The sequence below is a fragment of the Epinephelus moara genome, chromosome 15, assembly GCF_006386435.1.
Source record: "Epinephelus moara isolate mb chromosome 15, YSFRI_EMoa_1.0, whole genome shotgun sequence".
Classification (NCBI taxonomy): domain Eukaryota; kingdom Metazoa; phylum Chordata; class Actinopteri; order Perciformes; family Serranidae; genus Epinephelus; species Epinephelus moara.
In genome coordinates, this window is record NC_065520.1 from 15846496 (window position 1) to 15859082 (window position 12587).

At 42.5% G+C, this 12587-nt stretch overlaps 1 protein-coding gene across 1 annotated transcript in view; it reads left to right on the plus strand.

The window, feature by feature from the left end:
- Positions 1 to 489: 489 nt before the first annotated feature.
- Positions 490 to 12587, plus strand: part of prkx (protein kinase X-linked) — a 29373-nt gene continuing 17275 nt past the window's right edge. The window contains exons 1-3 of the mRNA XM_050063576.1: positions 490 to 1188; positions 9137 to 9305; positions 11285 to 11548. Coding sequence (XP_049919533.1) covers positions 984 to 1188; positions 9137 to 9305; positions 11285 to 11548 — 638 coding nt within the window. The 5' untranslated portion in view covers positions 490 to 983. The remainder of the gene's footprint in view (positions 1189 to 9136; positions 9306 to 11284; positions 11549 to 12587) is intronic.

The window sequence follows — 12587 nt, forward strand, 5'->3', positions numbered from 1 at the left end:
ACATCACCTTTTGGAAGTAACATAACTTTTAATCCAACTATATTCAAAATAAAAACACTGATTTCTGTTGTTTTTTAAAAATGTATTTACATGTATTTTTGTACCCGGGATGGTTGAGTTAATCACACTTGTCTCTATCACCACACCCTTCCTCACACATGATTGGCTGGTGTCCCAGCACAGCTTCGTTTTCATTGGCTGCATTTTGTCAACACGCGGTCGCTGTCTGTCAGCCGTGTCAAGTTACACGCAGTCAGGTGAGGAATACCGGAAGTTGTATGGTTAAGCACAAAATGTATGTGTAACTTACATAAAAATAGGTGTTCCGTTACTTTGTGAGAGCAATGTTATTGAGTATTATGGGTATTTGACTCTAGAAAAACAACGACATTCTCTCGGGGGCTTTGCTTAGTGGAGTGAACGTCGCCACTCTGGAAAGTAGCTTTTATTTTGAAAGTCGTGACCGGAAATTATCCGGACACCGACACCGTATCCCTTCCTGGTTGATGTGGACAGGGAAGAACTGCCGCTGGGTGAGGTCTGCTGCTGAAGCGGAGTAAATAATGGAGATAAGCAGTAAAGTTGAGGCAGAAAAGGCAGAGTCTTCATCGAGTTAGCACCGCTGTACATCCTGCTTTCATCCCGGACTAACACACTCTATCCCGGGGCTTCTCCTTCAGCTCCCCGGTGCTGCGGTGCATCTCCCGTTTAGCTCACCATGGACTGTTAGCTGCTAACCAAAGTCGCTAACGCTACATGCCAGCACAGTGCACCTGTCACCTGCTTCTTTGTCTCATCGTGTCGGCGGCTTCACCTCCTATTGTCTGTCAATCCACTCAACTAGTCAACATAACATAAACGTCGGCTGCTCATCCAGAAGGCGACTGTAACCGAGAACAAGCGGTGCTGCCACGGCTCGTCAGACAAAGAAGATGGACCAACTTGAACTCCCTGCGGTCAGAGATGTATGATATGAACTCTGCATGCGTCCCGTTGGATTGTTACAAACCCAAATAATCAGCTCGTTCGGAAATTTAAAAATGGCGTCCTCCAAAGCAAAGGTTCCAGTCAACACTGAGACCAACTCCCTGAAGGAAAGCAGAAGCAACGCTAGCTGTTCAGGTGGAGAAGCATCACCAAATAACCGGATATATTGCCTTGATGACCTGGAGACCATTGCTACAGTTGGTGAGATGCAAGGACATGTCACACACACACACTGATGCCCTGTACTGGACTGTTGTTGAAGTGGCCACAGTGTAACACACACGTCCTAAACTCCAGGATAGGCAGTAGTTACTGCAGCAATGAGTGTTGAAACCGTAATTTCACTGTAAAATTACAGTAAAGGTCTGGCAGCAATACACTGTAATTTTACAGTATTCATACTGTAAAAATTACAACCTGTTACTGTAAAACAGAGATACAGTATCTGTATTTCTATAAACACTGGCAACACAGACACCAGCAATACACTGTAATTTTACGGTATTCATACTGTAAAATGACTTTACAACCTTTTACTGTAAAACAGAGATACAGTATATTTCGTCATATACAGTAAAACACTGGTGACACAGACACCAGCAATACACTGTAATTTTACAGTATTTACACTGTAAAATGACTTTACAACCTTTTACTGTAAAACAGATACAGTATAATTCGTCATACAGTAAAACACTGGCAACACAGACACCAGGAATACACCGTCATTTTACAGTATCCATACTGTTTTTTCACAGCCTGTTACTGTAAAAAATGAAACCCTGCATATTTCTGTGATTATTTGGATTCACAGTAATGCCTGGTTCACACTACACAACACTTCTGTTCGTTCTGACACTACGGCCCCGTTTACACCTGGAATCAACATGCGTTTTTTGCGATCGCAATCGGACAGGGCTTGACCATATAGCTACATTTATACCTGGTATTAATATGCGTCTCTGGTGTCCACATCCAGATCCGTTTGCTTTCCGATCACGCTCCGTTCCACTGACGTCACATCCTCTTCTTCTTCTGCAAACATTTCCAGCAGCAGACTACAACGTCATATCCTGTGCGCCGCAATAACAACAACAAGATGTTAGCCGCCCATGAAGGCGCGTTATTGGTATGGACACTTTTGTCTCACCGTGACTCCATCCTTGGCTGTCATCCATGTTTTCTTTTTCTTGGCAGTTGCTGAGGCTTATTGTTGTTGTCCTCTTCCTTCTTCCTGTGTCCAGCTGGCGCACCTGCTTACGTATTTTCGCCCACGGAGTTGTTGCATGTGGATTGGAGACGCATATTTGCATTTACACTTGCACTGACCACCTTCAGAAGTGGTTTGGCAGATCGGATAACAATCCATCCTCAATGCGTTTCGAGTGTCTGTACTGTCATGTGGTCAATTCGATTGCAATCCGATCACAGAAACCACACGTAAATGCATGGTGTAAAAGGGTATATGTCACATTAGGCGATTGTGGAGTCATGAAATCGTGCCGTGACTTGGCCAACAGACATGACACACTACACTCCAATCATCCCCATTCGTCTTTCATGACGTGTGTGATGTCATCGGGTTATTCCTGTCCTATTTTTATTTTTATTACTATTAATTCAGTCGCTGTGTCTGTTCATGTGCCAGCCGAAATGTTGCAACGTAAAAAGCACCACCAGGTGGCAGGAGCTACATTTGAAGTACCGTACGCAAACATGCAAGTCACTGAATCCTCCACAACAAGTTCCTGCAAATGTTTCACAATAAAAGCCTTTTTAGAAAATGAAGGGATTCTCTCAACCAAAGTTATAATGGGCTGTTAATTTACAGATACAGGAAGTGTTTAGTTTGAAATGTTGCAAACGGGAGTGGATTAAAAGTAAAATATAACCCTCTGCAGTTGTGGGAAGTAAAAGCCACTATTTTTAAATTTTCTTACTTTATGTCTCCATTATGAAGAGGTAACATTGTTGCTAGCTTGATGCTAACGGCAGTACTCAGCGGGTTGACAAAGTGCCTCTGCTGTTTCACACCATCATTTTTCTCTGTTTACTCTGTGTGGTAACATCCCTACAGGAAATATCAAAAACCGTGTGTTGTTGTCATACAGTTGTCTACGGCAGCAGATCGCTTTGTGTTCCTAAAGGTCAAAGTGACGGCTGTGACGGGAGAAGTCGTAAACGACAAAAAGAAAATTAATCATGCAAGACTTTCTGTTGGAACGTCGTGAGGTGATGTGGCGTCGGTTGTCGTCTACTATGACACGCTACACGAGATGAAACGATGGATTATCGCGTACGACACTCATTGTCGTTCACGATCCGAGCCGACAGCGTACGACGTGTGTGAACCAGGCATTACTTGAAACCGTTCAAGCAGACAAGCACAGTTGATAATGCGATGTCTTATTTAAGCAGTTTAAAGATGATTTAAAATACCCGTCTTCAATGCAATTAACATTAGAACTTTTTTATTCTCCGGGCTACAGTTGTCTTAAAATATGCTCTTCTATGAATATTATGTGTAATGAGCAATAGAAACTTAAGGGAGGTCAAAATTGCGAACTACTGTACCAAACTGTTTTACACCAATACAGTATTTTAGTGTTAGAGATTCATTGTGTTGCTCTAAATAACGCCATTCATGTATTGCCATCTCGCCAATTAGCATTGGCCGCGTAGCTAGCAGCCCCTCTGCGACAGGCAGTGTCGGAAAAACACAGATTTTAAACGTGAAACTGCTTTATTCTGTGTTTTTACTGGTTTTCACCAGGTCTGTTTGTTTTGGAGAGGAGACCTCTCACAGTAGAAATCTCCCAAAAGTGTTTGGAATATTCTATCAAATGGAAAATATTCATGTGTCAGTTTGGCATCAGTATAAAAACTCTGGTGTTGCACTGCTCTAATAACTCCCAGCCTTGTACATGAGTATTTTGTGACTTGCTTACTGACCTAAATCTACTCTTATCAAAGTTTTTGGCAACAGTGTGTGAATCCTAAAAACTAAAACAACCAGTGACACGTGACGAGACATTCAACCAACCAGTTTGTCAACAGTCGAGTCAAAAACAGGATCTGAAACTGGGTCATACTCTGATGAACTCACACATCATGTTTGGTGCTTGGTGATATTGAGATAATGTGACAGCTGCTTATGATACAGATTTCACATCGTCTACCCCTGCTGCATTAGCAAAAATCTGAGCTGATAGTCTCATATCAGGATATCAGCACTTTATCAATATGTCATCCAGTCATGGCTGACCTACTTTATCCTCTTATCTTTTCCTCTTTCTGTACACTTTGTTTGTACAAAGCTGGCTCGGGTTGGTCCGCCACAATTTGTACTATCAATCCATAGATTTACTGTCAAAGCTTGATGGGTTAGTTATTAGCCTGAACGATAATGACTGTTGAGAAACAGGCTAAAATTATGTTCCAGAAGTCAGAGGTGTATACACTGGCTAGTTCACATACCAAGGTTCATCCATGTTCAGGCTACAACCTGCCCTACAGGGAGTTAATCATGACTGTTTGACTTGTCCAAATGATAAATGTTTGAGTCACACCTTCATCATGGAATTGCACAGGAAGTTACCCAGGGAACTCCCATTTATGACTCCTCATTTCAAGAATAAGAGTCATTTGTCCTAAGAGAAAGCCTTGCACGCAAGACAAGGCCACATTCTTAATCATCAATACTTTAGTCAATAGAATACCAAAAACAATTCGATACTGACATCAGATATCAGGCCAGCAGTGCTTGCTCTGGTGTGACTTTCATGTTCTGCTCTAGTTGATGTCCCCTTGAAGTCCAGGTGTCACAAGTTAACGCCACCCTTCCTGCTGTACTCAAAGATCCCTTAACTTCATGCTTCACGTCTTTGTAGAGCTTGAGTACGGCTGCGTCTGTGAAAAAACATTTGGACGGAGTCGCATACCTGGGGTCTACTGTTTTTAGCATGTAACAAAAGCCTTCGTTTTCAACAAAGCTGTATGGACGCAGATCTTTGCACAGGAAGTAGACGATGGACTGTGTTACTTTCTTAGCTCTCTCACAGTTGGATGGTGGTTTTGTCGAGCTCAGTGTGTCCAGTGTTGGTTGATTGTTAGTTTGGCCGTCAGCGGCTAACCTTGTCTCTAGATGGTGGAGTATGAGGTGAGCCGTCATGTTCGTAGTATTCCCATAGTATTTTATTCTCACATGACACTGCTTACAAATTGTACGTGTCATATCCAAGTCCTTCTTTCCTTCCATGTTGAAGAATCCCAAATAAGTCCAGACGTTTGATTTACAGATCGACGGCACATTTCTGATATCTTTCTCCAGTGCTTCCATCTTTGTTTTGATGAACTTCCTGCCAAATGCTGCTGACTGAGACCTCCAAAGCTAGTTCAGTTGAAAAAAATCCCATGCTCTTTGTCAATTTATTGACAGGAAATGCAAACTTGACATGACTGTAACCCTTCTTGCACCTGAGCTGCTCTCAGTTACATGATTTTTTGTCAGTCAGGTGCAGTAAACAGTAAATCAGTCCATAATAAATCAAACCAAATGACTTCCCTGCATGAAAACACAGACCCATTTCTGCAGTCTTTAGTCTCCTGCATCAGCCACACTGCTGTGTTTTACAGTTGACAGTGTAACGGCAGTGCAGACTGATCATAAAGGGCCAGATGGGGAATGAATTGATAGCAAACACCACAGAGTGATGACACCGCACCCATAAACCCTTTTCATTAATAGTAATAGTTTGATTCTGCAGGCAGATTGAACATACATTGTGATTTATCATCTCATGCTGCGTATTTATGAAAGATATCGAGCTCAATAATATGCATTAAGCTACATGCGAGCAACAAAGCCCGGGCTTAATGCCTGTCAGGGAGGTGTGCAGCAGCGAAGGGCATTCATCCTGTGCTGTTGGGAGCGAGCTTCAAGCTTATGAGCCCCGTGCAGAAATCCAATTTGCCATTTGCCATTTTGTCTGATGAGAAGGATTTGCTGCCTAAAACAAATCAACTAAAGCTTTTTATCTGCAGGCTGTTGTTTAATTGTCATTGAAATCATGAGGAAACTCTCTAGTGCCACCAGATTTATTTGCTACTGCCACATGCTGCGGTCACCGGTATGGCCCAGAGAATATCACTCCAAGGCACCAACAGCAGTTTAGTCAGAGCACATGAATTCATCAGCAGTATCCCTATCCTTAACATGATGTTTTGGGAGTTGTCGATCTTTTTCATGTGAGGCTGTGACTCATAGAATTGCGTGCCCCAGAAACAGAGCAGGTGGAAGTTGAGTCAGGGATGACCCAGTTTCTAGGGTGGTAAATATCAGTTACAGTACGTTACTCTCTGAAATCAACCGGCCGTTTCTTGGTTGCGTCCAAGGGCACATTCACACCAGGATAGTCCAGGGGACACCTTCATTTGGTCCGGTTCACTTTCACACAGCACTTTTTTAAAGTGGACCAAACCGCCTGGACAAAGTCACGCAGTTACAACAGCTGCTAGTTTGGGGGCGGTATTGCCCGAAACGACCACAGACCAGGAAGACAAAAAGCATGAGGAAGAAGAAAACCCGGCTCATCGATTGGCAACAGTTTTCAAGCAGACCAGGCTTCACTTTTTTGGTTCGAATGGGCATTCACACCACTCCAAACGGACCGAACTATCCGTGGAAGCGGAGCAGGGTTCGTTTAAAGTGGACCAAACAGCGCCAGTGTGAATGCATCCTAATTGTCGGTTGCCTTTGGCCCTGCTTGGTTTCTGATGACAACTCTGAAGCAGCCCTTTGATTTATGACATCACTCAGCCGTCATTTTGTTTTCCTCTCCCCGGTATGTGTGTGTTCACTCGAACAATGCAGGCCTTGTGCAGTGAAGGTGAAATGTTTAACCAATTGTTATGCAGAGGCAGTGGAGTTGACAGTTCATCCTATCTCATGGCTTCTTTTACTTGTGCATTCTTGTTGGGGAACTCCAACTTTAGGTCATTTTCATCTGTTGATCGGAGGAAACTGATGTGCCACCGCTGTTATCCCTTGGATGGGGTTGTAGTTGTGGTTTTTTTGTATATTGTTTGGACCCAAATATTTTACATAATTCTCATCATCTCTGGACAAGAGGGTTCCAAGTTTGAGCCGGGGCTTTTTACAATATATCCATATAGGAGATCTGAAGAAGTCTGAAATGTAACCATCAGAATATCCTGATTGTTTTTCTTTATCCCTTAAAAAGTTTGACATAGTGGTGATACGAGGTTTCACCTGACAGTAGCGGTGTGCTCCTGTGTTTTTGTTGCCATGGCAACCCCAATAGGCGGGAGACAAAGGTTCACTGTTGGTGGAGCAGAGGAATGAGACAGCACTACCCAGCATTTCGTCTGGAAGTTGCAGCAGTTTCGTGTCTGACTCAGAGTGGCTGTTGTATCACATATTGTCATCAGCCATTTATTGTCTCCCTCACTGCTCATCAGCACGGCGGGAATAAAATGCCAAATGCCTCTCCTGGTTTTTAGGGAGAAAACAACAACAACAGCAGCAGCACAGCACCCAGGGTAATACGAGGCCACAGAACGTGGAGTCATTCTGCCTCAACTCCGCCTGCTCCTGCAGGATTTTCATCAGTTACTGCCCACTCCACTGCCTCGCCATCGCTGACTATTACTGACACGTACACAAAAGACATGCAACCGACGACACAACTTGTCAAAGACAGAGGGAGAGACTTAAGTGAAAGTAAACTTTCATGTTGTGCCCCGGAGGCAGACAGTTTACTGCAAGTCAGTGCTCTTCCATGCATGGTTTAGACTGATAATACCAGCCTGTCACCATTTCATCACTGATGCATGCTGGAGTTTTAAGGCTGATGCCAATATCTGTGTTTGAGCATTAAAAAAAAATCAGATGAGAATATGACAACAAATATGTCTAATAGTATTACAACACAAGCACACGGTGGTGCTAACGCTGCGGTTGTTGACGTCCTTATCTGCACACTGACTCACTAAGAACAAGACAGGGTGTTGTTCTCAACGTCATTGTCTGAGTTCGTAACCAGTTCATTCAGTCTCTCTGTCCCACTATAACCAGTCCAGATTTAAGTCTTGAGATGAGACTGTCTATAAACACAAACAGATTCAGGGGTAGCAATTCTACTTATTAATTTTGGTTAATTGATTAGTAGTTTGCTTAACAAATTGTCAGAAAATAGTGACAAAACGGCCATCACAATTTTTCGAGCCCAAGGTGACGTCGGCGCAAACTGTCTCGTACTTAAGCAGCATTTAATTTCTGACATGTTTTAAATACTTAACAATAAATTGTGACTGTTTTCTGAGTGTTTTCCCTTTTTTAGACTAGTCGACTAGTCTTAATTAAAATTCCGTTTAGTCGACATGGAAATTAGTAGCCAGGAACATCCCTAATCCAAGCAACAATCCAAAACATGAAGATATTCATTTTAAAGATTTTAAATTTGAAGATTTTGGTGGTCAAAGGTCACTGTGACCTTGTATCTGTCTTATTCTCGTGAATGCAATATCTCAAGGGAACTTTCTCAAATTTGGCATAGATGTCCACTTAGACTCAAGATTGAACTGATTGAATTTGTTGGTAGAAGGTCAAAATAAAGGTCACTATGACCTTGTGTGTCTCAATCTAGTGAAAATGAAATCTCAAGAACACTTTCAAGGGAACTTCCTCAAATTTGACACAAACGTCTACTCGGACTCAAGAATAAACTGATTAGAATTCGATGGTCAAAGGTCAAGGTCGTTGTGATCTCAAAGACTCATCGTAGTAAGAGCCATATACGTCTTTTAATGTGTGTGTGTGTTTAGAGCATCACGTCAGTTTGTCCGATGACTGAAATCTAAGACCTTCGATTGAGTCTTTAAAGCTAAGAACGTCCGCACTTTCGTGCTTGACGTTGCCGAATGTTTCTTGGATGCATTTATGATAAATTACAGGTGTGAACATCAGTGTAGTGCAACACAGCACCAAACACAATCAATACATGCAGAGTGTTAGATAAGCGGTTATTTATCATGGTCTAGTTCCCCTGTGTGTTGTGAATTCCTGTCATGGTGGTTAATCCCCAACCCCCCCCCCCCCCCCCCCTCCCTGTGTCTCCCCCCACCTCAGGCACGGGGACTTTTGGCCGAGTCTTCCTGGTCAAGGACAAGAAGAGCAGGGCCTTCTACGCCCTGAAGCAGATGAAGATCCCGGACGTGATCCGACTGAAGCAAGAGCAGCACGTCCACAACGAGAAGGAGGTGCTGGCAGAGGTCAACCACCCTTTCCTCATCCGACTGTGAGTCCGCTCTCTGGTCTTAGCCACAAACACGGCGGGTGGAGGCGGAGGCAGGGCTCACGGCCCACTGGGTGAACATTTCTGATAAAGAAAGGTCAAAGTTCTGTGTCTGCTTTTGCACCCTGACACATTGGTTCAAATTATAAATACATGTCTGCACTACAGTATCATTCTGTTATTCATCGAATCAACGCAGCAGAAGATAAGGTTATCATGGAGCTTATTTTATTCATTCATTTTACCTTTATTTAACCAGGAAGTCCCACTGAGATTGAAAATCTGACCTGACCGAGGGAGCCAATCAAAACATAATACAACATATAATACAAAAATCCATCCGATTCAAATCGATCTTCACTGGAATGACTCTATATCAATTCGTAAAATCCGAGATTGATCTTTTAATTCTGCCAGTAGTAAACGAGCCACAGCTCTTAGTTATGAACGGCCGTATTATTGAGAAGCTCCTCTTTTATCTGTAACTTTGATCTTTGATTTGAATTTGATCTTTATTTTTCTCGAATGAAAACAATACAATAAATGCATTAATAAAGTAAAATAGTTCATGCAAATACAATAAAAATAGAATAAATTAAAAAGTGGGGACAGGAGGAAGCAGAGCTTATCATGTCCTGCCCCTTTTTTTACATTATCCTACTGTACTTTCATTACAAAAAAAATTAACAGACACACTCCAAATTTAACATAACATGAAGCATATATCCAAAAAAAAAACAAGACTTGATCTCATACACTCTTTAAATTTGTACATTTTCAATTTCAATGAACTCCATTAAGTCAGAAACCTTACAGATGTCATTAATATATAATATAAATAATTTAGGTCCCAAAATAGACCCTTGTGGGACACCACAAGTAATAGTGGAACACTTTGACTTACGGCGTCCTAGCTGATTTTATATCCTATTTTTATATATCCTTCATGGCCTGATGTATAGAACATTTTATTCCTAAAAACATGGTGAAAATGGATTGGTATTATGGCTGTTAACAGTATTTTGTGATTAATGGAGTGAGAGAGGGAGAGATATCCATAAGTCCCTTTGTGAAAACTTTTGTCTCTTATACGACAACAACCACCAAACAAGAATTTTGAGCCTGACTTGATCCAGTGTTCACATTTTTGTTCTGGAAATGTATGAAAAGTAGTCCATTTTAAATTTGCATGTTTAAATGTTTGCAATTTCAGAAAACCTATTATAGAAAAATAAATAAATATTAGTTAAAATGTTTACCCTGTTTACCTGGGGTGTATCTCCTTTAGATAAATAGTTGAGAGGAATTCTTTCTGTACAAAAAAATATTAGAAAATGATCAGCAACATAATAGCATCAAATATGTTTGAAAAATTTTAGATAGAAATCCTCATATATTCAAGAATAGCATACCTATGAGCTATGCAAATGTATGAAAACCCCTAATCACTTGAATGTCTAATCAACACACCATTTTCTTCTTAGAAAAGTGAAGTATGGCATAGAAATATCATGCTTATCTATTGCAGTATTGTATATCTGGAATCAAAGGTGATTGCAGACGGAGGTAACTACAGCCTCAGAAAGCAGAAAAAGCCAAAGGAAGTGTGGAGATAAAATGGCAGCCGAGGAAAGAGCCAGTAATCGTCTTTGTGGCCAGCAGCCAGCACTTATGGAAAACACTGGAGCCTCCTCCATCTTCATCAGTGACAGTGCTCTCTTGTTTTTATTCCTCTGAAGTGCCCTTCCAGCTGAAATAGTTGTAGCACACTGCTGCAAACCACACTGGGGGATAAAAGAGTCTGAGACTGATACGGCCTCTTATTTTATCTGATTTCCTCAACTCGTCCGAGGGCACTTTAACACTTCTGCCCTCTGATGGACGCACAGGACAATTGTGGGCTGAGGAAGACGTTACTCTGTGTTCAGCATTTATTTAAAAGACTATCATGTTTTTTGACCTGTGTTCTTTTTACTTCGAAGGTTCTGGACCCACCACGACGAGCGCTTCCTCTACATGCTGATGGATTACGTGGCAGGTGGTGAGCTGTTCAGCTACCTGCGCAGCCGCGGGCGCTTCAGCAACGCCACTGGCCTCTTCTATACCTCCGAGATCGTCTGCGCCATCGAGTATCTCCACTCTAAAGAAATCGTGTACCGTGACCTGAAGCCCGAGAACATCCTGCTGGACAGTGAAGGACACATCCGCCTGACCGACTTTGGCTTTGCTAAGAAGCTCTCTGACAGGTGACAGTAGCGACATCAGTATTCATTCTGGCAACCACAAACCTGAAACAAATCAAATTGACAGTGAATGCAGCAAAAAGGGAAGAAAGTATTTTAAAACCTACCTTTACCCTGTTACTACGAATGTCAATCAATGATCTTGCACACATTTGAATTCACCTCATATCAGACGTTTCTTTTTTACATGCAGCTTTACTGTTTTAGTTTCAGGTAGTTTTGTGGAAAATTACAACTCGTTCCACTTTGGATGGAGAGAATTACTCTACCCTGAACATTGGTTATAAATTGTCACAGTCAGTTTTTAAGCCCCCCGGCATGAGGCTCGCTTTGGTGTTTGGTTCTCTAGCTCTCTCTTATGGCTCTCTACCTGTCACAAACACACACCCCGACCCACCCAGACCACTGAGCAGGTGAGGTGTGTGTTCATCTTGAAAACACCCAGAACAGAAGAGGAAAGGAAGAGACACAAAAACGAATCATCATTCCTTATGTCGCAGAAGTATCTGAGAAACTCAGGATGATCTTAAACAAACACCACATCCCTGTGCACTTCAGACCCAGTAACACCCTGAGGCAGAAGCTTGTCCACCCTAAGGACATCATCTGAAGAAGAAGGGACACTCCTTCGAGGACAACAAGGTTCCCATCTTGGCCAAAGAAAGATGGTTTGAAAGAGGCGTGAAAGAAGCCATCTACGTCAAGCTGGAACAACCATTGTTAAACAGGAGGTGGCCGACGACACCATTTAAGCCCCTTTTACGCTGCCAGATTTTCCGCGAATGTTGGGCCGTTTTGCCGGCAAGCTGCAAGCGTTTAGACACACCGAGCCGGATAGGGTAGACATATTGCCGGAACCCTTTTAGTTTAAACAGACCGAGGCGGCCTTCCCCAATGGGAGGGGCTGTTGATGACGCCACACGTGCGAGCCACTGGCGTTGGATAAACAGGAAACAGCTGATAGCAGGAATTAGTGAGCAGCTAGTAGCAAGAGGGAAACACAAACCTGACAGACACTGTAAAGATGAGCAACTGGGGAGAC